The sequence below is a fragment of the Colias eurytheme genome, chromosome 21, assembly GCF_061535395.1.
Source record: "Colias eurytheme isolate Ceu_HAF_F1 chromosome 21, ilColEury1 Martin Lab GWU primary, whole genome shotgun sequence".
Lineage (NCBI taxonomy): Eukaryota > Metazoa > Arthropoda > Insecta > Lepidoptera > Pieridae > Colias > Colias eurytheme.
This window is the reverse complement of record NC_143000.1, coordinates 1,093,844-1,121,502: the sequence shown is the minus strand read 5'-3', so window position 1 is coordinate 1,121,502 and position 27,659 is coordinate 1,093,844. Positions and strand designations below refer to the sequence as shown.

At 33.4% G+C, this 27,659-nt stretch overlaps 2 protein-coding genes across 3 annotated transcripts; one reads left to right on the top strand and one right to left on the bottom strand.

The window, feature by feature from the left end:
• Positions 1-1,413: 1,413 nt before the first annotated feature.
• Positions 1,414-20,831, bottom strand: LOC149898887 (two pore calcium channel protein 1-like). Its single transcript, XM_090114430.1, has 17 exons — positions 20,698-20,831; positions 12,895-13,034; positions 11,820-11,984; positions 11,226-11,351; positions 10,547-10,727; positions 10,120-10,252; positions 9,790-9,889; positions 8,964-9,144; positions 8,397-8,609; positions 7,725-7,844; positions 7,043-7,211; positions 6,105-6,275; positions 5,416-5,611; positions 4,114-4,219; positions 3,668-3,774; positions 2,522-2,630; positions 1,414-1,947 (listed from the first exon to the last, which is right to left on the bottom strand). The coding sequence occupies exons 1-17, from the start codon at positions 20,798-20,800 to the stop codon at positions 1,841-1,843; spliced, it is 2,427 nt and encodes an 808-aa protein (XP_089970556.1). The 5' UTR covers positions 20,801-20,831; the 3' UTR covers positions 1,414-1,840.
• A 412-nt stretch (positions 20,832-21,243) lies between these two features.
• Positions 21,244-26,378, top strand: RpL6 (ribosomal protein L6). Of its 2 annotated transcripts, none has more exons than XM_090114219.1 (6): positions 21,244-21,321; positions 21,689-21,842; positions 22,258-22,409; positions 24,571-24,742; positions 25,656-25,841; positions 26,191-26,378. In XM_090114219.1, exons 2-6 carry the CDS (start codon positions 21,696-21,698, stop codon positions 26,350-26,352), a joined length of 819 nt encoding a protein of 272 aa, XP_089970345.1. In that variant the 5' UTR covers positions 21,244-21,321; positions 21,689-21,695; the 3' UTR covers positions 26,353-26,378. The 2 variants fall into 2 exon arrangements, with proteins under 2 accessions (XP_089970345.1, XP_089970344.1); XM_090114218.1 differs by having other exon boundaries at positions 21,276-21,367.
• Positions 26,379-27,659: the final 1,281 nt, after the last annotated feature.

The following is a 27,659-nucleotide window of genomic DNA, read 5'->3' as shown; positions in this document are numbered from 1 at the left end:
TCGAAATGGCTCACCGCTCACGCACACAAACAAGCGTGTTTATGAGAATCATAAGGGTATTCTTATATCTGTTAATTGTCATAATACCCTTAGGGCGGCCGTACACGGACCGCTTCAAGCAGTCTATACCGACGCTGAAGCCGCGACCGAGCGGTGAACTAGAGACATTCATTCCCTGCTGTACACGAACTGCTCGAGCCGTCGCGACCGCTTCAAGCCGTCAACTGCGTGGTTTGTAGCGACAGCTCGATCAGTTAACGACCGACCGCTCGAGTCCGTGTACGTCGCTCAGCCGTTAACTGCTCGAGCCACTCGAGAACTTGCTTATGTGCGTGATCCATATCGAACGTGTTGTATGAAGTTACCCTACTGGTTGTATCTGTATATTGTGGTCTAAATTCAATATGCCTTATGTGTTTTGCCTACAATTTTATATCACAATCACTTTATTCAATTATTATAATCTACAATACTATTTGCATCTTTTTATTCATAAGCGAACTTATAGCTTTTTTTAATACAAGTGTCGCTACAAATACATCTAAATGTAATTTGCGTATCGTAAATTTAACAACAAATTATCTTTTTAAATAAGAATTTTCATTACGAATTGATTGAATATCTAAGTTTACCAGGAAAATGTTATTTAGTATACTTAGTATTGTTACTATGATAATCTAGGGTGGACTAGTGTAAACCACCTAATTAAAAAAAATTGCCTGTAAACGAGTAAACGAGATCCGTAGGTGTATAAAATAAGTGAAAAAACAAAAAGCTGACTAAAATCTGACTAAAACATTGATAGAAATACAATGCTCTTATAGACCTAAAATTCTGAAAACAACTTTTTTTTTCTTTTTAAGTATGTATTAATTTTTAATTCGGGTCAGAATAATTCTTGTTAAATCAACTAAATAAGGGTAGCTTTATCCTTTTAAAATAATGCCAAAGCGTACATCAGTACTAATAATAATTAATATTATTAATAGTTCTAATTTAATGATATTGGTATTTTTGAATAATCTAACAAGATCGCAAGAGCACTTAAGCAATATCTAAGGTCACTTGCAATTTTATACATTTTAAAAAGCCAATATTTTCATCAAATTTAATAATATTTGATTAAAAATTTATTGCGTTTGCCAATTTATTCCTACATGTCCGTTACAGCACTTAGTATACTTACAAATAAGTTATTTTGATCGATTTACTTTTTAATTTAACATTACATTTCTCTCTTTGGCTAGAGGATAAGGCAGTGGTGTGTGGACTGGTCATAATTGTATGAAGGAAAAAACGGAAGAGAAAATAATTTGACGAGGTTTGATATAGATTTGAATCGTAAATCTAAACATTATAACTACATATTTTTTAAACGTCAACAAGCCACTGTTAAATATTATTGTTTCACATTTTTATTTTACCATTTCCTTTCGCATTTTTTTACAACTTTTTTCTGACATAGAATTAAACGTCATAATTTTGGCGCCATCAGTGACAGCTTGTCAAATTTTGACATTTAGTATTACCACATCATAAATTACGAATAAAGTCCGATTCGGTTTGGCGCCTTTCCACAGATAAACATTTTTTTTAGCGCTATTATACCACCAAGTTTGATTACACATGTATGATTACAGATGTATTTGGCGCCTATCCACATAATCTTTTTTCGGCGCCAAAATCATACCACAGAGTCCATCATATCGTATATGAATTTAGCGGCATTCCACAGATAAACAATTTTTTCGCGCCAATATCACACCACAGAGTCTGTTAAGTTTTTGACAGCGCTCCAAATCACAGATACGCGATCGTGGAGTGCTGTTAGAATTAAATTCTACAATTGGTATCCGCCTCTTATGTGGTTGTCGCCGTCGGGTTGTTGTATGAGGGGCGGGGAGAGGGGGTCCTCGGAAGATGTCACTGTTGTTGATGGTTGTAAGTCTGGAAAAATGTTTTTAATTAATAAATAACGTCAGCAATCACAATTTATTAATTGTAAGTAAGTCGAAAAAATTTATTTGAATTGAAAATTACTTTTTTGCAAGCTATTTTAGAAGTGAAACTTTGTTAGGCTCGTTGAAAGTAAAATTTCTAAATCACGTCATGGCCATACCGTCACGTCATGGAGTAAAGCGACGATTTTGGTATATTTGAATCTTGTCAAAGAAGTTTCACTTCTGACACGTGTGCTCGGCACACACGCTCTTTTTTTTGTATGATGTTGGATATGGAAAAGTTTGTAATTGTAAAGTTCTAAAGTATTTTCCTTTATTATATACTGCGTTGTTGGTACATATTGGACTACAAAATGAAATGTTCTAAGCCTTCTGATAGTTTTAAGTGATCAGGCATTTCACCTATGTTAGTGTTCATATTTTAATTCTATGGCAGTAGAAAAAGATTGCAACCTTTTCTACAAAATGTTCATATTTATTACTCTTTATTACTGTACATTATAACTTTCTTCGTTTATTTAAAATCAGAATATTGTCAAAGAATAATTATATTACTTTACCTTCATTTTCATCTTCCTCGCTGAGCCATTTCTGAATGTCGGACTGGTACATTCTCCTCTGTAAAACTTCTTTTGTTCGCGGCCGTGTGCCTATAAATGTTACTTGCATCTGGAAAATTAATTCGAATAAGTATTTACTGTATAGTATAGCCACACCCCGGACACTCCATACAAAATTATCGTTTTGACAGTCACACTGTAGAGACTGCAAATGTGTGTGTTAACGCTTTATGGTTGGCACATTTTTGACTAGCGTAAAAAAATTTCTGATGAAATACATCCGTAAACAGCACAATATCTAACCATTTTCTACGAAAAACGATAATCACAAATCCAAAATAATAAAATTACTTTAAGTCAATTTGATTAATGTTGTCAATCTTCGTTGCGTATCGTCCCTGTAGACAAATATGGACCATTTTTAGCCTGATCGTGCGGGGTGAGGTAAGTTTTTAATTTTGGCGGGAGGCGGAGAGTGTCCGTTCTGTAGCGTTTAGCTACTATTATGTATTCTGTGGTATAGCTACTAGTTTATTATATTATCTGTGGTATATTTATATCTATACTAATATTATAAAGCTGAAGAGATTGTATGTTTATTTGAATCTCGGGAACTTCTGGTCCGATTTGAGAAATTCTTTCGGTGTTAGATATCCCATTTATCGAGGAAGGCTATAGGCTATATATCATCACACTAAGACCAACAGGAGCGAAGCACTGCGGGTAAAACCGCGGACCACAGCTAGTTTGAAAATAATAAATTTTATGTTGTTTTATTTACTTTCTTTTTAACTTTAATTTTTATTTTATTTACGAAATTATTAAAAAAACCATGCCCATTTAAATACACAGAAACCTAGCTGTGCTCTCGACTTCCTCGAGGTCGGACTTCGGAGTCAACCAGACTAAATTTTTCATTCAAAATTGGCAACATATTTCACTGATTTTTATTGACAGTCACACAACATATAGTATTATGTTCTACAACTTATAGCCTTGCTTAATATGTTTTATTTCATAAACGAAAGTACTATTTAAAATAGGTTTTTAAACATGCGCTATTCAAGAATAAAATATTTTCCATTCAAACCATTTTCCCAAGATACCCACGACCAAACAAACAAACTTATCCTACCATAAACTTACCCCAGGAGTCAAGTGTGTTCTCAGCTGGTCTGCAAGATCTCCACTCGCTCCAAGTCTTTGGGCTTCTTCCCAACTCGTGTGTACTTCCTCGTGGAGGAGTTTTTCCTCTGAAATGGTTACCATGGCAACGTTAAATTATTATGGTATTACCACAAAACAATTTAAACCCAGTCTAACTTTAAACCAGGGATCTGTCACTTTAATAGTTGTCTATGTGAAATACGACAAAACCAGATTAAAGAGAACCCGCGCTTCAAGTTAATAATTGAATTATTTTAATGATTACAAAATTGTAACGATGGAACTCGGCCTTTTTGTTGAATTTTATTTAGTCTTAAAGCATTCAAATGTTTATAAATATAAATAAAATAAATAAACATAAAAAATCTCATTATAAAAAAAATAAATAACATATTATTTTTTTTATAAATATCGGAAAAAATTACCATCTCTCTTAGTAGTGCTCCTCTTGTACTGTATCCTGAATCTGAACGCCTCTAACACGCTGGCCACCACTATCGTTAACACCACCATTGTGAATAGATAGAATACCTGCGATTAAAATAATATTTTGTTAAAGGTTCATTTTTAATAGTTCCATAGTTCAGAATGATTAGTCCCAATAATGCATACTATATTACATATTATTATAAACATATTATAGATAAAGGAAGACAAGTGGATTGCAGATAGAAGATTAGCATTAGAGAATACAATAAAATCCCACAATTACAACAAGAAAATATTTGACAGAAATAGAAAACCGCTAGAATTACAAATAGGGAGCGATGTATATGTGGAGAATGGAAACAGATTAAATAGAAAAAAATTAGACGAACTATTATTAGGCCCTTTCAAGATTTTGGAGAAAATATCAAACTCCATCTATAGGATTGACACCGGAAATAGAAAAACAGAATCAACACTATTTCACATAACTAAATTACAACCAGTAACAGCAGAATAATATGAAGATTACGTTTAGGATATAGATATATTATTTAGAATTTTCACTTTTGGGGGGGGAGATGTAATGAAATAACATTTCATCAATATTCAAATTTGCCGCGCTTGACACGGATTGACGTAGCGGTAAGAAAAAATGGCGAGAAAGGATTAAAGTATTGTGTGTTGGTGTGCAACAATGTGCAAGGGATATAATTGGGGATTTATTATTATATGTGGACTTTAAATGTCGTTTCTTTGTATTTTCAGGTGAGAATAGTTGTTGTAGTAACAAACTGCTTGTATTTTAAAATTGTGAAACTATTAAAATAAAAACTTTGTATTTTCAGAGAAACAAATTGGTTTTCATTGAAAATCCTCAATAATATATCTTATAAAACGACATTTAAAGTCCGCATATAATAATATTATTTTTTATTATTATTTATAACATACTAGCGGTCCGCCCCGACTTCGCCCGTGGTACATGTTTACGTTTTCCCTACATAAGAACCATCCTCGTACCTCAAGGAATATAATAAAAAAAGAATTATCGAAATCGGTTCAGCCGATTCTCGAGTTATGCGCTTACCAACACATTTTGCGATTCATATTTGAGCGAACAGACATACATACAGACGTCTCAGAGGATTTTTTTATATTATGTAGTAATTTCTAGATTGGATGCAATTATCGCTGCCCAATAATTTACCATTACACAATAATTAGATTTCCAGTAAAATCCTACCCTTCACTAACATTTCTACATTTATTCAAAAATCAATAATAATTTAAAATATTACCATAAAATAGATCCTGCTAAACTGTCCAGCAACAGTAGCGAAAGCGTTCATCAAAATAAACCAATTATTGACAACAGTTAATTCAAACAACGTCACTCCACTCGTTAGAATGTTCTCGAAGTTATTTAGGTAGTAATAGCCGAGGGGGGTCGAACTGTTTTCTGAATACTTGTAGAAGTCTTCGACGGTTGTGTTTCTGGAATTTTAGTTAAAATATAATAAAAAATATTGTTTTTATTATTTTAATATAGATTCAATCTTAAATAGGTAGAAATTAATAAAATTTAGGATAGGATACATTTTAAAATTGAGCTGGTTTTGTTTTAAAAGTCCCAGGAAAACAGTAAATAAGTTAGTAGGTAAGTATGTATAAAGAAAAGATAACTTTGACTCTTAGAATAGTTCTTGCACTGTCCATGATAAACGCGTACAAGCAATGTGTCTACTTAATTAATTTAAATAATATTAATTTGAAATATTAATTGAAAAGCAATTACATCTTTATTAAGATAAAATTGCCATAATTATTTTGATATTAATATTTAAAAATGCTAAAAAAAATCCCTATACTTTTTGTCATCATATATTTGCCATAATCGACGAGATTGTAAGCTTGATTTTTGAAAAAAATATTTTTAACTTTACATTAGTAAAAAATACGGAACTTCATACTAAAACAAAAAACTCACACACAGCAGTTCCTCAAGTTATATCCCGCGAACAGTTCCATACCGACAATCGCGAAGAAATAATACATGACCAACATAACACAGCCCGCGGACGACATTAGTGGAGAAAGTAGTACTAATGTACCAAATACGTCACGGTAACGTTTTTTTAACTTGTAGAGACGCATTAACCTGTAAAAATTAAAAAATAAATAAATAAGTGTCATGTCTATAATAATAAGCAATTTATTGCACACACATTATAAAAAAATCAAACATAAAAAGAGCGTGTGTGCCGAACACACTTGTCAGAAGTGAAACTTCTTTAGCAAGTTTCAAAGATACCAAAATCATCGCCTTACTCCATGACGTGACGGTATTGCCATGACGCGACCTTTAAATTTTACTCTTAACGCGACTAAAGAAGTTTCACTTCAAACATCAAACATTAATTATTAATTCACACAAAGTTATATGGAGCAGTACAAATACACAAGATTTAAGACATATTAAATTATTGTTTTTGTGTTTAGCTTCATTCATATTGTGTCACATTAAATTACCAATAACAATAATGTATCGTCATTATTGTGTCAAACCTGTTAAATCAAGTTTTAATATTTATTACCATTTATTAGCAAAATAATATTCCAAATGACTTTAAAACTCCGTATCTCAAAAAATAAAAAAATAAATGTGTGCGCGTACTTAGGTACTAGTGTACACACGTAAGAAGTGAAACTTCTTTATGACCTCATTTTTCAAAAAATAATTTACTTTATGCAACTTTACAGAAATACGTCGAATCACGCGTGGTAGGGATAAGAAAATGATGACGCGTAACGGAAAAATGTCACGCGTAACGAAAAAATGTTACACTCAATTTTTTTCCTTCCCCGATAAAGAAGTTTTACTTCAAAAATTAGTTCAAACTTAACATATAATCAAAATCAACATACCTCAACGGCCGGAACATAACAACAATAAACAACTTCGGCGCAATCGTAAGTAAAACGGCTCCCATCAAAGCTAGTAATGTCACACTCAAGTCGAACACATTCCAACCACTCTCCAAGTATACAGAGAGACCACTGGCCATAATGCGTAGACCCGCTTCTAGTAAAAACACTGGAAAATATAAAATTAATAATTGATAAGCTGTTTCTGAGATATGGGGATTCTGGCAAGCTATTATAGAATGGATGGTAATAAAAACAATAGGACAAGCATTTCTGGGAAACAATTTTAGAATGGTAGAGGTACTAATAAAATACAAGCTGAAGTAAGGCAGTTCAATTAACAAGGTGAGAGCAGGTTCAACGATTCTTTTTAAACAACAACATGATAATTAAAAGTCCACATAAAATATAGAGGGGAAAATTTTACGATGCGAATGAAACCTTTGAATTACTCGAGTGTGAGTTACTCGAGTGTGAACAAGACAACGAACGACACACGAGCAACTTGAATCACCATTCGTCAGACATCATGAAAATCTATATCCCAATGAATGCTAGTTATACCTATATTATAAAGATCTATCAATAAGTAATCTTTTTGTATATTTTATAAGTGCAATAAAGAAAAAATAGAAATAGAAAATCCTTAAACATCCCCATGCTTAAAACCTCCCACACTTACGAGTAAGGAAGAGCCAAGTATCCCACGAAGCGCAGAGTAATCTCGCGCTGTCCTGCAGATCGCCCGCCGCTTCTAACACGCGTAGTACCATTGACACTCCATTTCCTACGATTAGTGCGTCTGTGGAAGGAAATTAATTCGATATTTAATATCACTAGTGGTCGCCAAGTGTCAAACAAGTATATGTGTGCTAAATGCATGGTAATGTTTAATGTGTTTAGTTTTTTTTTTAGGTTTTTTTTTAATAAAAGCATAATGGTTTCCCTTCTTTAATAAATATAAACTAAGCCAGACTTTATACTTTGTGCAAAACTCATTAAAAGGGATACAAAGTTATAATCATTCAGCACCACCACACGCGTCACTCTCCCCACACGTTCGCAAACTTGCTAAGTGACAACTCACACATACCGGAAGTGCTACAAAGTAAAAAAAAGACGGGTTGCACTGGGGGAGTGCCGGCAGAAGTGAAAACTTGATTACTAACGTTGAGCATGTTTGATATTTTGGAATCGTATCCGTCTTACGCTTTTTCGATCAGGTCACGTGTCCTGACGCGAGTTTAAGATTTTATACCCATTACATAAAAAGTTCTCAACGCCGCTAAAGAAGTTTTCACTTCAAAAACAACATGTCCCACAAAAACACTCCCACTTTAAGTAAAATACTCACAAATCAAGTACTCAAAGTACGGCCATCTTACAACAACATGTGCCAATCGTCCCACCGGCTCGAACACAGACCGTGAATACCACGGCGCTCTTGCCGCTTGTGCCGCCCAGCGGAGCGCGAACACTTCGTACACGTTCGCGAATTCGCTACGTGATAAACCACCCGTGTTCGAGGTGTTTAGTTGTTTGAACATGAGGTAGACGTCTAGACCACCTGGGGGGACGAAAAAAATGAGAGAAAGCTTAAAAAAAAGTTTTTTTTGGGATTTTTTGGTGATTTTTGTAGCTTGGCTTCAAGTGCAGGTATGTTGAAAGAAAGAAAGACAGAAAATACATTAAATCACAAATACAACATTTTAGCTTACAACTAATACATTTTAAGAACAATAAAAAATAAAAATAAATATTACATCGGATATATTCTAGTATTTGGTCAGTATTTGTGATAAGGTGGACTACTCAGCATTTGCCTCTCCGAATGTTAGCTGAATAATTATTGTTATTTTTAATCTAGGGAACTAAATAAATGACCTATAAGTTATATCAAACAATGAAGCAATGTACATACTATAGTTTGGTGCGTAGTGTCTCAACAGCCCCGCAAAGTGTCTCAGTTTGACCGCATGCGGTGCGCGACGCGACACTAACAAGCGAAACGCTCGTCTCGCTGCCCCACGCCGATGTAACAATAATGCTCGACATTTTTCACGCTCTATGCGTGTGAATGTCTCGTATACTACGGCAAGCATCTGTTAGAAAGAAAATAAATGTATACATGGTTATGAATAAATTATTTAAAAAAAAGACGGGTTGCACTCCGGGAGTGCCGGCAGAAGTGAAAACTTGATTATTAACGTTCAGCATGTTTGATATTTTGGAATGGTATCCGTCTTACGCATGGAATATAAGGGCTAAAAAAAACCGTCTTACGCTTTTTCGATCAGGCCACGTGTCCTAACGCGAGTTTAAGATTTTATACCCAACGCCGCTAAAGAAGTTTTCACTTCAAAAACAGAAAATAAATAAATATTTCAGGACAATATTCACACACGGCTTATTACTATTGAAGTTTTGTGTTCCTAGTCACAAACAAAATTATCATGTTGATCAAAAATTGAATAAGCCAAATAATAAAACCATTAATTATAAATTTGTAAAGTATTTGAATGCCATAAAACCAAAAATATCTAAATTAAACCATTAATTGTCAAAAAGTTTTAAGTTAGAATCTGATATTATTTTGCGGTACATTTGAAAAAATTTTTTTTATTAATTAATCAATACATAGTATAAAACAAGGAGTGATCCAAGAGGAAGGTTTTAGTATATAATTTATTAGGATTTAGACAAAGCGGGTGAAGCCGCGGGTGGTAAGCTAGTAAAATATTACTTACCAAATTCATGAGTACATAAAGTACTGTAATAATATATAAAATGAAGAACACGGCGTACCACTTGGACTTAGCGTATGACGGCATCATTACATCTGGAAAACTGAAAAATATTTTTTTATGCTTAACTTTCGAGACGGAAAAATATATTTTTATCATATACCTAGGAATTAGGAAACACTGCAAGCCTCGTCAAAAAGTAATCAAAGTGATTTTTAAAAACATTTAGCCAATAAAAATCAACACTTCAACTTAATTTTTTATCTGTAACTAATTTTTTGCTGCCAAAATACCTCAGAATCATTGGTCAAATAAAAAAAAGTAAATACTTACTTGGCTGTAGTCAAAAGTACGAACATACTGACAAACGAGTCACTTAATGTTTTAAAATGTCCATTGTCTATATGTTCAGAGAATAGATAATATCCCAATAGGGAATACGTCGCTACGAAGAACATCAGTAATCCTGAAAAAAAGTAAAAAGAAAGGTTCATATATGTGTTTTATACAAGCTGTCACTATTTAAGTGTAATAATAGCAAAGGAAAATCAAGTTGTTCATACACGGATCATAAGATCGCGAAATATTTTTTATTTGTTAAATTCTCAAAACTCTATTGGTATACACCCCTGACTGAGAACACGCCCATACACATAAAAAAACTTTGTTGCGTAAAGGAGTAACACATAAACAACCAACTTTCGCATTTATAATAGAAGATGATTTTAAATTTACAACTACCCTCAAAACCAAAACTCACCCAACATATCCAAAATGGGCGGTAGACTCTGTAATATCTGTCTTATAAACCGTCTCACGCCCCCACAGTGCCTTGTGTCCACTAAAAATATGGGGCGAAGCGCCCGCGTCACTCGGAAGTGAGAGGACTGTCTGCAGAGTACCACTACCGCTTCAAGCACCATTATTAAAAGTGTAATACCCTGCAAATTTTTATCTATATGTAAAACGTGGACTTTGACATTCAGTTTTATATAAAAAAATGTGTGCGTGTACTAGTGTACACACGTAAGAAGTGAAACTTCTTTATGACCTTATTTTTCAAAAAAAAATTTACTATATGCAACTTTACAGAAATACGTCGAATCACGCGTGGTAGGGATAAGAAAAAGATGGCGCGTAACGGAAAAATGTCACGCGTAACGAAAAAATGTTACACTAAATTTTTTTCCAACCCCGATAAAGAAGTTTCACTTCAACAAGTAGCAGTGGCAAAAGAATATACATATTTCTATAGCTTATAGCGATAAAATATAGACTGAACATTACTGCCCCGTAATAAGGTTAAAATTTCAATGAATATTTTAAGCAATGCCGCTCGGACATTTTTTGACTATCGTTCAATAAAATTTATATTACAGTTAAAACAAACTGTTTTAAAAAGACAAATAATATTATATCTATGAATAATATAAATCTACCTTAATCATAGTGCGCTTATGTTTAAATATGGTCCCCCATCCGATCCACTTCAACTTGAGATGCAATTCGATTCCTATTACCGACAGCGCCAATAATTCTATCGTACCATGGGCCCATACTGGTAACTGAAAATTATACATTTTATTTATATAATTAGAAAGATATGGATATGTTATTGAATTTAATGTTGGCCATAGACAACAAGTTTATAGTTTTGTATAAAATGAAATACTTAATTCAAATATTTTATAAGATAAATACAAGTAGGTAGTTTATAGAGTTTTCTCTAATACTAGGTATAAACTGAAACAATAATACACTACGTAATAGTAATTACGTAACGGTGTTATATGCGTGAAATGTCACTTTGACAGGTCCGATAACATAAGTCATAGAGTGACAGAAAATCTACATTTTCTGTGAATCGCTGAAAACTTTTTCTTGCTCATAACAACTTTACTACAACCATACTTGTAGAAAGCCATCTATACATATATGTATTTCCAAATCAATACTAACATGATTTATTTTTTATACATTATAATGTTAGTCTAAGTACAACATATTTTATCTTCAAATTCTGTAAACCTCACTTCAAAAGCCGGAACAGCGGGGTCTTCAGTGAACGCCAGTAGGATCAACACCAAAGATGCCAAGAGATCCAAGCCATGGTACCATGGGTTGTGGACTCGGAGGTACGCTGGCAGTTCTTCAGGACTGGAGGGGTGTGAATCGAACTTCTCATTGTTTAGGCCTTCCTGGAAACGGTTTTGATTGATAGGATCATATCTTTACGTTTATTAGTATTTGATATGGTTCTGCTATCCTTGCTATTGATATAAATGGGATAGTATGTTTGTTTATTAGTCTTTCACGTGACAATAGAGTAGGTTAGGACTTTGGAAGCTAGAGAGTAGTGAGAGAGAGAGAGAGAGAGTATATTATGTAGTTATGTGTTTGATTTTTACTGCGAAAAATTCTAATTCTATTCTATTCTATTCAGTTAGTACATATTTTTATATGACAATTTAATATATGTAGTTATCCCTATGTGAATTTAATTAACTACACGAGCGAAACCACTTTGAAAAATATGACTTACTAAAACCTATTTCCATCAACAATTTTATTTTGCCCGACTCTTATATACAGAACCTTAGTTACCTAACTGATATTATTAGTTTGAACTAATTACTTAAATATTACGTCACTATTCTTAGTAGCATAACATACTCAAATTGACTTAAATAGATTATAAAGATGTGCTAATCTTTTCAATGAAGCTAGTTACACACAGCTATACTTTCACGAACAATCATAGTACATAACGGTGTTATATGCGTGAAATGTCACTTTGACAGCTCCCATAACAAAAATCAGTGTAAAATTCAGCTTAAGATATTTATATTTTCTCTAAATCACACAAATGTGATAAAAAAATATAGCCTTTATTCGTTAGGGATAATGTATTATTCTAATTGTTAAAAAAAATCTGCCCAGTTGTTTTGGAGCCTATTCAATTCAAACAAACAAACAATAAAATCATTCCTCTTTATGCTATTAGTGTAAACTGTAGATCATTTGTTGCCTGAAATAAATGAATAAATAAATAGAAATAAATAAATATAACTTGTTACTACAGTAATACTTGTACTAAACCCTACTTACCTCTAAATAAATAGCAGCTTCATGGTAGTTCATCTCCCAATGCTCGTCCTCCGACATCTGCAGACCGGTGTGGAGGGAGGACCGGCTGCCCATGTCCAGGGTGTTCGTGTCTCCGCCGCCATCTGAGCCCGTGCGAGAGTCTGGAAACATTATATATGTAATTAGTATTATATATGTCTTAAATATCATCTTTTCTTCCTGCTGGTACATGAACATTGCTAGTGCGAGTATTTGTCTCTCTGTTACGTCGCAACAAATCGATTTGATGTATTTTGTATCTGGGGAAAGTTGGGAGCCTAGAAAATGTTATTATATAGGCCACTTTTGACTAGTGTAGAACATATTCCTATCGTTGACCATACAAAAGAATCAACGAGTGAAGCAGCAGCTACTGCTACCTCATATAAATAAGTAGGTACCTATTGACAAATTTATCGAACGATAGATGAATAATTTTGTCGATGTTTTTGTCGTATAATTAAAAAAATCCTTATAGAAAATAAGGTTCTTAGCAGTCGAGGGAAAATCGCGGGTTTGAAACCCGCACAAACAATTTAATATTCTATTATCTCAGATAATTGAAATATTTTAAAAGTAAGTAACTACAACAACATGCAGTAAATATAACTTTCTCATGATGATCTCTCAAATGAATGGAATCTTTTAATTAATGAAAGAATTCAGAATAGCGGGTGTTTAGAATTAAAAATAAGTTTCTTTACCTACCTAATTATTTTATTTCATTTAATTTATTATCTATCTACTACTTAATCAAAGCATTTCAAATAATATCAAATAACAAATGAAATCAGTTTGTTTTTTGAAAATTGTTTATGTAGCAAGCTCATGATTTATTAAGATAAAATTTACGGTTATTTTGACATAGTTGCAATTTATACATTATCTATGTATGTTATCTTTGTTAGTAGATATTAATTATTATAATTAAAACTTACTTCACCTTTTAAACATGTTATATACGAACAAAACAACTGAGTGCAGTAAAAATAAACATGAATTAACACTAATCCCATTCCTACGCATAGAACGGATGAGCGTCTAACTAATAAGGTATAATAATATTTATTTAATAAATAATTGAAGTTTATTAAGTACAATAAGAATTAGTTAACAAGGTTAACATACCAAAATTATTAGGGAATGCTGAATAAACTCTAGCAGTCACTTGATCCTTGATAACATATAAAAACTTATCTAACCTCATTTTAATTATAAAAACACAGGCGTTACCCGCCAAATCATCGCAAAACTGATTTTAAACACTATCGTTTATCAGTGATAAGTAATGAGTATGGTTGGCAAAACAGTACTATTATTCTATTTTTAACGTAACATCATGTGATAGTTATTAATAATATTATGTACCTAGTGCAACGATGTAAATAATAGTTAGTGTGTTGCGTTGAATGTGAGAAATAAAGCAGTTTTCAAAATGAACAGTTTCATTAAATTAACGAAAATTAACTTCATCGTAAGAAATTAATCCTTTTCAATGACATGGGCAAGTAGACTATTTTATAGTTGGTATATTTGAATATAAATCATCGTATATTCGAGGTACATAATAATAGTATTAACTATTTACCATATACATAGTTAATACTATTATTATAAAAATACCTAACTAAACAATAATTAAAGGTTTTGCTGACGGTACTTACTGTTACTGTTATCTCGTACAAACAGTAGCCGAGAGTAATTTACTGTACTTACTTCCGAATAAATCGAGTCAAGGTTTTTGATAAATTGTCATACGAACAACTTTTTTTTTTCAAAGTAACTAAATGAAGATGTCCAAACAGAAATGATGAAATGGAAAGTTACGTTTGTATAGTTTGTTTTTACACGCTTTATATTAGCTTCACCTGTATGTTTGTAACCGACTTCTTTGGGCGCGATTTTGACCCACTTTAAACGGCCAGATTTCGTTCAAACTTTGTGGATTTATTGAGGACCGATGACAATACACTAATTTGATAAAAAATTTCTATTTTTTAGTTCGGTTTTCTATAAAAAGCGTGTTTTTTAGCTTTTTTTAAACTATTTTTATTATTTAACACACTATTTTAGCTTCACTATACAGTATACAGGTAGTAAACATACGTTTGTAATGGTTTGTATATGTAACCGCCTTCATATTACTTGCTCTGTACCGCCTTCTTTCGATTTCGACTAGATTTCGACCCACATAACAAACAGGTAAAGGATCGGTGAAAAGACAATCATTTTATAAGCGTGTTTTTTTTTAGTTTTAACTACTAATAGTATTATATTATCTGTGCTTTAAACTATATTATAATAAGCAAAAGCTCATTATCTACAGTGGAAGTATTTGCCTGTAATTCCATTTCTCTTCAATATTGTATAGGTAGGTAGTGAATGTATTGACCACATTCAATTCCATTTATTGGTATTTACTGAGTCTAGACTTCACATCCCTTTGTTTTAATAAGATTAACGGTAACTAACTACCTACCAGTCTTTGTGGTCCTATTATTACATACTTAAATGATTAACTAGCTTTCCGCCCGCGGTTTCGCCTAACAAACCTTCCTTGAATCACTCTATCTATTATAAAAAACCCCATCAAAATCCGTTGGTGGTTCTTGAGAAAGGTCTTAATTTTTTCTACAAAGCGGGCGAAACCGCGCGCGAAAAGCTAGCCAACAATAATGCTGGAAACTAAATAATTGGGTACCTAATTATGTTTGTATCTGAGTTTCCCACGCATTGTGAACTCATTATCTGTGTCAATTATTTCAGTGGGTCATTGAACTAAGGCACGCGCACTATTGTGATTTTATACTCATATTTTAAAGAAAAATAATTAACAAATTATCAGCCTTAAAATAATAATTTGTAGCTTAAATGTATTATACCAATATATCTTACCTAATACTCCGGAATATTTAAAACATTATTTGTGTATTCTGACTGTTTAGTTTAAAATTTATTTGCTGCTAGCTTACAAAAATGTTTAATGATAGCAATAGGGATGACTGAAAATAAAAGCATACATTTTCGTCTACAGAGTGTGTAGTTAAGATTTAATCATCACCATCATCATCATCATCAGCCCATATACATTCCCACTGCTTATATTATTTAGGGTGTATCTTCTTATTTTATTTACTTTAGTTTATAAATGAATTTTTACCAATAAGTAAAAAATAAATTTATTCAAAGATCACACAAAAGTAATCACGAAGAACGATGGAAAGACAATGAAGTACGATTTTTAATGAGAAAATTTCAAATTATATTTTATTTTTGCCTTGACAAGTACTTACAATGGTCAGTATCATTAATAGTCCGGGATCCATCGCCCATTTTTGCAAGTGATTACTATCAAGCTAATTTTTCGTGAGTAGCTTTATTTTGATGAGATGCCCAATAATTTCATGTACGAAACTCTCGATTGTGGTAGCTTACAGAGGTAACAAGGATAAAAATTTTTGATTTGACGGTTCTCAAATATTTATTACGCAATTTGTAGGACAATATGTCTGTTGAATTATATAAGTATTAAATAAGTGAAAATAAAAAAATCAGCTGGTTAGTAATCATTTATGATGACTTCGTTATCGATACACATTGGAAAGGGGGACTCTTTGATCAAACCATAGATTTTGTAGGACAAATATTTTTTTCGAATAATTTAGATAATTATCTTGAGATTGAACAAAAAAAAACATTCAGTTAGTAATTAATATTTGAGAACCATCAAATCAAAATATTTTATCCTTGTTTCCTCTGGTAGCTACCACAATCGAGAGTTTCGTACATGAAATTATTGGGCATCTCATCAAAATAAAGCTACTCACGAAAAATTAGCTTGATAGTAATCACTTGCAAAAATGGGCTATAATGGATCCCGGACTATAATATTAAAATCCATTTAAAATTATTAAATCATTACATAACTAGCCATCTCATTAATGTATCCATGTCACTGCGCATTTGCTTCATACAGTTTAGTTTCACGACTATATTGTTTTCATGTTTACAATAACAGATATAAACAATACAATAAAGTACTTAGGTACTTACATACATATACTTGTATAGATTGTCTAATCTAAAAATGAACGCCCCTCCACTGTGTTTACGCTCACATTCAAAGTACGTGTATAGACGCAATACACACAAATTGGTCTGCCTCATTGGTCGTTCAGTCCTCCAGTCCCGTCCATGCCCGAACGACAGGACCAGTTGGCCAACTAGTGCATAAATGACGCGATGCACGACAGAACGGACGTGTCATTCCGTACATAGCGCGCTCTCCCCGCCATACAATGCTAGGCACCTGAACTGATCGCCCGATTAGTTGACAAATCAGTGCGCGAGTGTCAAAGTTTGCAGTAGAATCGACGCGCGCACACATATAAAGTGGTTCAATAATTATTTGTCCTCACACATTGAAACAATTAAGTTTAGTGGAGGGGCGTTCATTTTTAGATTAGACAATCTATACATATATATATTACAATAATCAATACTAATATTTTACATGTGAATTTCTGTCTGTTGCGATTTCACGACACCACAGCATTGATTTAGACAGATTAAATCGGTGAAGGAAAACATCGTGAATTCGTGAGGAAATCGACTTGTCTTAGAATCAAAAATTCGACAACATGTGACCTCCGCCAACCCGCACTTGGCCAGCCAGCATGGTTACAGCCTGTATCCTCATAGGAGGCCCGTGTCCCAGCAGTGGGAACGTATACATGGGCTGATGATGATGATGATGATGATGATTAAATCTCAACTACACACTCTGTAGACGAAAATGTGGAATGAAAATGGTTAAATTTCAGGGTCAAATGTTTTCAAGTCACCCCTATTTTGTTGAAATAGTGGATGTAAGTTTTGGCACAGCTATTACTTTTAAAAGACAACATTTGTACCTACTTAATTTAGTAAAGCGGAAAAATAATTACGAATTCACATTTAGGTAAATAACTCATAGACCTAACTTCTCATTATATTTTGAAATCGGTTGAAAGTCGGTCAAATCTCAGAGGAATCATGGGTCCGATGAAAAAATTATACACTGTTAGATTGTCCATTTATCGAGGAAAAATATTGGCTTTAAATATCATCACGCTAAGACCGATAGGAGCGGAACAATGCGGGTACAGCCGCGGGCACATCTAGTGCTAAATAAAACGATCACGATCCTTTCTTTTACCTTTACGACCTTAAAACATCACTCTAAGCATTTATCTATCAAGCATTACAATTATAACAATGACCTTCACGAGTTTCTCAAAATGCGGGTTGCATTATTCAGTGAAATGAGTAACAGCATTACACAATCAGTCGCTTTATGACCTAGTAATGGCATTCAATCTCATTTGGTCATAAAAATCACGTCTGTATTTGGGGGTAATTTGTCTATAGAAGGTTAATCCCGAACACCCTTAGTATTGCCATTGTAGGGAAACATTGAGTTGTATAGAAAAAACACAGGCTATCAAAAAAAATTAAATCGAAATTGAGATATTTAGCTACAAAATTGATAGACTATTTCCAATAAGAAATCTATACTAATAATATAAAGCTGAAGAGTTTGTTTGTTTGTTTGAACGTGCTAATCTCAGGAACTACTGGTCCGATTTGAAAAATTCTTTCAGTGTTAGATAGCCCATTCATCAAGGAAGGCTATAGGCTGTATATCATCACGCTAAGACCAACAGGAGCGGAGCAATGCGGGTGAAGCACAGCTTGTTTAAAATAAAAATATTGAAAGTGACTAGTGCGGAAGTATTTATTTGCAGGGACGCATCTCTGTAACACATTTTAATTTAAAAAATTGCTTTCATCACTAGGAAGACCTATCCAATGCAATGCTATGTAGAGTCACATTGAATGTAGTTAGTTGATTTATAATTTGCATTTATAAACATCTTGCACGCACTGATAATTAATTGCTTGCATGATAAAATTATTAAGTAACAAACATATCAATGTTAAAACATAATTACAAGCTGACCTGACACATTATTCAAAGACACCTTTATCACTAAGGCATTTAAGAAAAATCAAAGAAAGTAGTCTAAGTTTATTTATTTACAACTTGAGAATGGCTGAACGGATTTTAATAATTCTGGCTTTGTAAGATTAGGATAACATAGACATTAAATTGAAAAACAAAAACAAATTGATCCAGAGAACTTGTAAAAAATTATTAACAATGTAATCTCAGCCATACTCACAGGAAAAAATATTTTTACTACTCTTTACAAACACTGAGACTTATCTCTTATATATAAAATTCTCGTGTGTTAGTCTGCATGTTACTCTGCATACTCCTCCGAAACGGGTGGACCGATTCTCATGAAATTTTCTGTGCATATCGGGTAAGTCTGAGAATCGGCCAACATCTATTTTTCATATGTACCACGGGCGAAGCCGGGGCGGACCGCTAGTATATTTATAGAATTTATCACTACATAGTATAAAACAAAGTCGCTTTTTCTGTCCCTATGTCCCTTTGTATGCTTAAATCTTTAAAACTACGCAACGGATTTTGATGCGGTTTTTTTAATAGAACGAGTGATTCAAGAGGAAGGTTTTAGTATATAATTTATTAGGTTTTAGACAAAGCGGGCGGAGCCGCGGGCGGAGCCGCGGGCGGTAAGCTAGTATATTTATAAATGAGAAATAAATTCACTTACATGATTTCAACTTATACCAATGATCTTTAAATGCATCAAGCACTTTTACAGGTAATTTAGACATTTCCACACACCTGTGAATTGTGCGAGTCTGAAGATCTGTTTATCAGCTAGATAAGATTTATATTGGGTTCATTCAAACAGTTGAGATAATATCTATTGTTCAATATATATTTGCTTTGACTCACTTTCCAAAGACAATAGAAAGATTGAAGATTTATTTTTTATCTGTGCATCTAAAACATTTTGATCTCAAAATTCAGTTTGTGTTTGAACATTCTCTATAGGGTAATGAATATATTAAAAAAAGTATAATATGTGGGTGGGAATTGGAATAAAATCTATTAGATTTATCAGCTTATTTTACAAAAAAGCTTTGAAGAAACTTGGTTTTGCTTTTGAGAATATTTTAGATGAATTTTTATGTATTTTTTATATATTCAAAAGTAAAAAATATAAATCCTACAATGTATAAAATATAAAAAATTAATACAAATTATATTTATTGATTAAAAATAGAGCTGGATTTCATGTAAGAAAATTAATAATCATTATATACCTATATTTTAAACATGTAAAAACATTTCTATGAAATAAACTACATTACATAAAATCTTATCAAGTTATTGAAATAAAATAGGTTTGTGTGCATTAGATAGAGCAAGAGGGTGAACTGTACAAGAATAAACTGCATCTCACTGGAAGTTGTTAACTGTGGGGGACAGTGTATCAATTGATTCCTATATTACTATCACACTACTAAATTGTGCTTCTAGCTAAGCAGCAGTACAAGCAGTAACATGCAGATTTTTGCGGATTCTATGCGTCAAGCCGCTGAATTAGGTCGATAGCCTAACTGTACATTTTATTAAGATGTGTTTTATGTTAGTATAAACTTGCATATGACTCACACACTACGTCATAATCCTTTTTTGCCATCGTCTATTGATCTCACTGCAAAATGATTTGATAGGCTTAGACAATGCATAGGTGGAAATTAAAACAAAATATTAAATGAATTAAAATGTATTGTTAACAACAAAAGCGTACACTTAAGATGCGGCTACTGTGCATTGAATAATCATAGCTTCTTGTTTACTTGTGACGTTTGAGCCGTAATTGTTGATGCTGCTGTTTGCGAAATCATCACTAAACCTTTTATATCCGTCGGTCGGCGAAGACGGGCTCCTCAAAGAAGCCATTTCAAAAACTGATTGAAAAATAAAATTTGCAGATTGAGTGTGACAAGTCAATGTCACCGGCTGAGTTTGACATTGACACAATCGTTTTAAAAGTTAAAAATAAAAAATGAAATTAATGAACTTAACGATTGAGTAGATATATTCAGGACTTTATATTATTTTTTTTTATAAAATGATTTTATTAGAATTGCTTTTGTTATTTATAATTTATTTCATGATTATATTTTTTAAGTCCGAAAATTTACCCGTTATATTTTTAAATTCAAAATAAGTGCGTGGTTCCGACACAGGGTTGCGAAATACACATTTTATTGATTTATTTAATTTTATATATAGATAGAACTAAGTATATATAGTTTTATATATAGAAAGAAGTATTTTAGAACTCTAAATAATTACTCAATATTTTTTTAAAACCGATTTTTAATTTAACCGATATTTGAGTGCGTCACTAGTGCGTCAAAATTAATGTTATCTGTGACAATCAATGTCAAATTCTTTTCCTTGATCCCGGTTCTAATGTGAGTCGATGTTGTTTTCTTTCAAATAAAATCCGAGAAAATACGTGTAATACCATCATTTTCATTATATTTTATTTAAAAGTATTCGTTTAAATTCTTCAGGCAAGTGATCTTGTGAGATATTTCAGTGAGGATTCCGTGGTAACAGAAAATATCCATTCGAAAACTTAGGTTTACAATATGATTGTGATTGTGAAGTGATTCTTATTGATATAATGAAATGTGGCGGATAATATCTGAATTAAAACATGGGTATATCGCGAGATTGCTTGCCGGAAATGGTGTAAAGTTAACAGAGAAGTGAACTTTGTTAGAAAGTTTTGTTCAGGTGGCATGTTTGTTTTGAGGTTGTAATTTCTGTTTATAGATCATAAATGGCTCCACCACAGCCCAAAGCGGCGGCTAAGGCCCCCGCAGCCCCTAAGAGCCGAGTCAAGAAGGCCAAACTTGGCAAAGCAAGGAACTATGATTTGGGCAATGGAATCGTTCGTTTCTCGAAGTCGAAAATGTTTCACAAAACTGTGAGTATATATATTACTATTTAATTACTATAGAATATGTGTTCAATGGTTCACAGTACCTAGTTTTTAAAAGTTACTAATTTCTATATTTCCTAAAAGTTGTGGAAGTTGTTGTAACTATCTATGAAGATAAAATGATATATTTTTTTCGTCTGATAAACAGTAATGAAGTTGTATTTGTATTCTTATCCATAAATAAAACTATATTGAGATTAAATTTATAATAAAATTAAAAATTGTCAATGTTGCATTGATAGTGTGACTCCTAGCCGACCAATTTCAATTTACAAATACATAAACGGAAAAATACTTCTTTGTGGTACATACATGCTACAACCATTCAAACTATATCAAATGTTTACATTTTGTTAAAAAGTTAAACTAAGTAAACTAAACTTTTAACATTAAATTTCAGGCCAAATACAAGTTTGTCGGCAAGAAGAACCCCAAAGCGCCCAAGACCAAGAAGGCGACAATTGCTGTAAAGCCCATCGGTGGTGAGAAGAACGGAGGAACCCGTACAGTGTTGCTTCGCCGCAGGAAGGCTTTCTACCCCACTCAGGACAAGTATGTATAACGCTAGAATTGTAGCTGTTATTAGTTTGAAGACATGATTCCAAAATGTAAAGTAGTTCTTAATTGGTATGTCAAGAAAGTTATGTGAGTGATACAACCAAGAAAACTGATTTTTAATGCTTTTTAGTAATAAATAAAATATGAGTCTAGCCCAGTTCATACACCAGAAAACTCATAAACATAAAAAAAGGTAGATAAATGAAACAGATGTAAATTTCAATATAATATTGTCTCTTAACATTACATACCAAAAAAGCAAAGCACCTATTAATAAACAATAACCATGTGCACTGTAATATAATGATATTTATCAATTTCTATTTGTTTTTCCAGTTCTAGTTTATTTGTCCTGCTGTATTTATAGTTGTAAACTACTACAGTAGACCCCCGGTATTCTGACAATTGTTTTATAGGGCATTGTCTAAGAATCAAATTTGTCGGATTATATGGTGCAGCTTAGAGATAGTCTGGATTATATGTATACAGGGTGTCCCACTATTGGTATACTAAGCGCGAAGGGACTTGTAGTTTTGCATACACTGATCACGTAAAAAATACTTAAACAACAAAATTACATCAAAAAATTGTTGCTAAATTTTTCCTGAAAATCCTTGTTTTCTTCTCTAACTTCCGGCATATACTGCTTTGCTAATGTGAGCATTTTTTCTATGAAAACATAATCTTAAACGATAGGTCACGAGCTGGTAGCAAAGCTAGGTGGGTTGCTTGTTATGGGTGTACACATAGAGTTTTACAAATTCATCTATTTGAAAAAAAAAATGCGTCTGAAATTTTATAAGTATTTTTTACGTACTTAGCGTATGCAAAACTATAACCTCCTTTGATCTTAGTATACCAACAGTGGGACGCCCTGTATAGTCTGGATTAGGGATGTAACGATACCGATACCGATACCGATATATCGGCCGATATATCGGCAAGCCGATATATCGGTATCGCCGATAATAAATCAACCGATACCGATATTTTTTTATTAAATTCTTTCTTTTCTTTTATGTTTTTGCATTGTATTCATTCATATTGTTTTATTTCTGTTTCTGTAATAGTGTTAAGGAAGAGCGGAACCTCCTGACACAAGCATTTTATTTGCTTACTAGGAGTGTTCCAATCACAAATTTGTTTATGTAAAGGAAAGAAATAAATAATTTTGAATTTATTTAATTTTTAACGTGATAACGTTTTTAAAATCGTTTTAGTCGGGTGACATGTTCATAAACTTGTGTCACACCAAAACCTCACGAGCGCGATCGCAGGTATAACGAGAGAGAGACGGACCGATCTCCCGTTTCATCTCGAGCGCTGCCACTGCATTATGTTATCACGTAAACATCTCGATCGTAAACCTACTTTACAAACAACCAATTTTTTTGATATCAAATAATTCGAAAATCCGCGCCCAATGAACGATGCGGGAGGTCGCCCACGCGTGCGCACTTTGTTTTCTGAAAAAACTCTACCAATTATAGTAAACTTTTATTAGGTACTGATTGTATGTGTATTACTTAAAGTTTAACTGACTTCGTAAAATAATAATACTAAAATAAATGGTTTTGTTGTTTTTTGATTTGGCATTTCTATTTAAAAGAATACGATTAACAGTTGTCTCTGTTAAATGTTGGTAACTTTTTATGCATAATTCACTATTTATTTTTCTACCAAGCCATCGATATCGGTATCGGTATCGGTATCGCCGATACATTACTACAAATATCGGTATCGGTATCGTATCGGCAAAATCATGTATCGTTACATCCCTAGTCTGGATGTTTTTATGAAAGAGTACCCTATAATTTCTCAAATTGCAGACCTATGATAAGATAGTATGTTATAGGAAGATCTGTTTTAGAAGTCAGTACAAACCATGCTTCATTATGTATGTCAAATTATAGTAAATCAAATTATTAAATATCTTTGAGTAGGGCAAAATAGCGCTGGTAAATTTTTGGTCTATTCAATCATGCACGATCAACGCGAAAATTGTAAAAAAATAGGCATTCAATAATTATAGACATGATGGTTAAGCCAGGGGCCTGGTTAACGCGGGCCTACTGTATTTTAAAGTATAAATGGAATTGTTCTATTGTTAAATTGAGGATTGAATATAAATAAAACATTAAACCACTAATTGCAGGATCAAAACGCACCGCCACCACAAGTGCTTCAGGAAGCACGAGCGCAACATCAGGCCGAACCTCACAGTGGGTACCGTGTGCATACTCCTCGCTGGCCGACATGCGGGCAAGCGAGTGGTGCTCGTTGGGGTGCTGCCGAGCGGCCTGCTCTTGGTTACTGGACCTTTTGCTGTGAGTTGATGTTTTATTTCAAAGACGAGAGGATTGTAGTTATTTTTTGTTTTCATTCCATGATTTGGATGTTGAAATTTGAAATTGCTACTTTCAAATTAATATTTGAAGTTATTTTACCTAGCTAATAATCTTGCCAAAAGATTGTTATCCTCATTAACCCATTGAGCCCCGAACGGTCCACGACACAATAGATTTTCTATTGTGTCTGTGATTCCGGGGCCTGAGTTATTAAAATGTTATTATTATTCAGTTAATTTAAGTATTGTTATATTAATATAAAAAGTTGTGTGGTTTTATGAAACCACGGTAAAAGTGAAACTTTCCGAACACTGCTTTATACCTACTCTGCAGCCGACCGTCACGCGACATGCGCTACACAGACCAAAAAGTTTGAGACGAAGTTTCACTTTAAAAAAATTCAAAAAATTTTCACAGTTAACTTTCACATATAATTTTTTTTATAGAGTTAATTAACAATCTACTCTGATCCCTAGACATGAATGTGTACCACTATTATAAAATATAAACTAGCCCCTGTGCTCCACAGTCTGCATTGCTCTGCTTCTATATTATCTATATCTAACATTTTTTCGTTACGCGTGACATTTTTCCGTTACGCGCCATCTTTTTCTTATCCCTACCACGCGTGATTCGACGTATTTCTGTAAAGTTGCATATAGTAAATTATTTTTTTTAAAATAAGGTCATAAAGAAGTTTCACTTCTTACGTGTGTCACTACTACACGCACACATTTTTTATTAGATAAAGCCTATATATAGGATAAATGAACACTCAAATGAATACCAAAATTATTTTTCTAATGGATCCCATAGCTTCTGAGATGAGCGCAAACAGTTATACCCCTCTACTATTTCATCGACATAACTTTACACACAAATTGTACTCTAGTTCAACTCGTGCCCGCTGCGTCGAATCCCGCAACGCTACGTGATCGGCACGAGCACTAGAGTGGACCTCAGCGACTTCAAGCTGCCGGCACACCTCAACGATGCCTACTTCAAGAAGAACAAGAAGAGCGCCAAGCGTAGTGTCAAGCGAAAGGACGGGGAAGACATCTTCGCTACTAAGAAAGAGGTGAGATATCATATAGTTTTGACGTGATAACGTTTTTAAAATCGTTAAAAGACGTTATCACGTAAACATCTCGATCGTAAACCTACTTTACAAACAACCAATTTTTGATGAAACTTTCAGGGTTGTCTTCTTTTTCATTAAAACTGCTCTAAAGCTAAAATTCATGCAGAAGGGTTGTTGAACAAATCCTCTAAATACTTTCCTCATTCAACAATCAATAATTGTAAGAATTCATAAAATTGTACATAGATGGGATTATTTCACTTTATTTATGATATGTTTAAAAGTGTTAACAAAACTAAACTAAAAGAATTAACATATTTTAATAAACTATTAATTCCACCCACAGAAATACGTTCCATCGGAACAACGCAAGACGGACCAGAAGACGGTGGACGAAGCTGTGATCAAGGCGATCGGCAAACGCGAAGACAAGAAGGCGCTCCGGGGCTACCTCAAGGCGGCCTTCGGGCTCCGGTCCAGCCAGTTCCCGCACAGACTGCGGTTTTAGTTGGGAATAAATGTTTATGACTAGAATTTGTTTTATTCATAACTATTACCTGCTTCGATCAGGGAACTATAATTTTAAGTAATTAAGCTATTGTATAGCTTCTATCGCGGGGCTTGAGCGAATCCAGAAATTCCGTAACGAAAAAACCTCACGCTCCCCACTCCGACGGGCGCGGAGGTGTGGCTTGTAGGCATAGCATGCAATAGCTTTACCTCGGCAGTCCCCGAGTGCCACACGTCTTTTTTTTTTAATTAATTATAAGCTGTGATTATAAGTATTATTTCTAGTATGGGAAAGTGATGGCGCTACGTAGCAATGTAGGTAGGTAATTAAGGTAGCATAGACTCTTGGATACTTCCACGCTGGAAATAATATTGATTTAATACATGACCCGCCTGAAATAACGACTAAATGCACAATGACAAAACATGTCTTACATAATATATGTACTCTTGAAAATGCGGATCATAAGCATAGGAACTAGGTTGAATTTTTTTGGTGTATATTGACCAGCTAGATATGGCATGTACAAGTTAAAAAAGGTTAGAAAGGTAGACATGCAGCTCAAGTTTGAAAACGTTCATAATGAAATAATTTCATATGTACTGGTAATTTGTAAAATTGTATGTTGCCAAAAACGACCGAATGGCAAAAATGTTACAAATTGTTCATAACTTGCAATGTATAGGCATCATCTTGTAATAGCGAGCACTAGGACATTGTAATTCACGCCCAAGCGTTCGTTGCAATAGTCACAAGTAAATTGGGGAAAAAATGATATGTTAAATATTATATATTATACAAATCGTGATCTACCTACACCTATCTAACCTACCTATTTCCTATCTAACATAGTTCTACTTGTGGATGTTCAAGAAACGAAGCTTACATAACCCGCTAGATGGCGCTACTGACAATTTACATGTGCACGAAACAGCTGATAGAAACAAGTTTTTAGTAATAATTATGAATAGGTACGTGATAATTATTCGTGTGTAAAAAGAAGCTTTTGCATTTGTTAGCCTTTTTGAATTGAAAACAACATTGATTTATAATTTTACACAAAGAAATACGCTAATTTCACATGTGTTTCTCATCTGCACAGTCCCGTGAAACAAAATCGATAGGTATGCAAACCACACAATATCTAATGGTGGCAGTACACATGGGCCCAACGTGTTGGGCCAACGGGTTGGGCCAACGTGTAGAGAGCTACTTGGCGGTATGTTGGCTTCATTAGCCTAGTTGGCGCCAATATTGGCAGGCCAACCGAATGTTGTCGGTTTTTTGTGCACACATCAAAGGAT

Bases quoted from the DNA above. Each gene is read 5' to 3' on its own strand.
- LOC149898887 (XM_090114430.1), bottom strand. From the start codon at position 20,800: ATGGCTTCTTTGAGGAGCCCGTCTTCGCCGACCGACGGATATAAAAGG. The intron at 13,035-20,697 runs GTAAACAAGAAG...TAATGTTTCCAG, and splicing joins TTACGGCTCAAACGTCACAA to ACTCTCGCACGGGCTCAGAT. The intron at 9,890-10,119 runs GTAAGTATTTAC...AATATTTTTCAG, and splicing joins GTACTTTTGACTACAGCCAA to TTTTCCAGATGTAATGATGC.
- RpL6 (XM_090114219.1), top strand. From the start codon at position 21,696: ATGGCTCCACCACAGCCCAAAGCGGCGGCTAAGGCCCCCGCAGCCCCT. The intron at 21,843-22,257 runs GTGAGTATATAT...ATTAAATTTCAG, and splicing joins CGAAAATGTTTCACAAAACT to GCCAAATACAAGTTTGTCGG. The intron at 25,842-26,190 runs GTGAGATATCAT...TTCCACCCACAG, and splicing joins TCTTCGCTACTAAGAAAGAG to AAATACGTTCCATCGGAACA.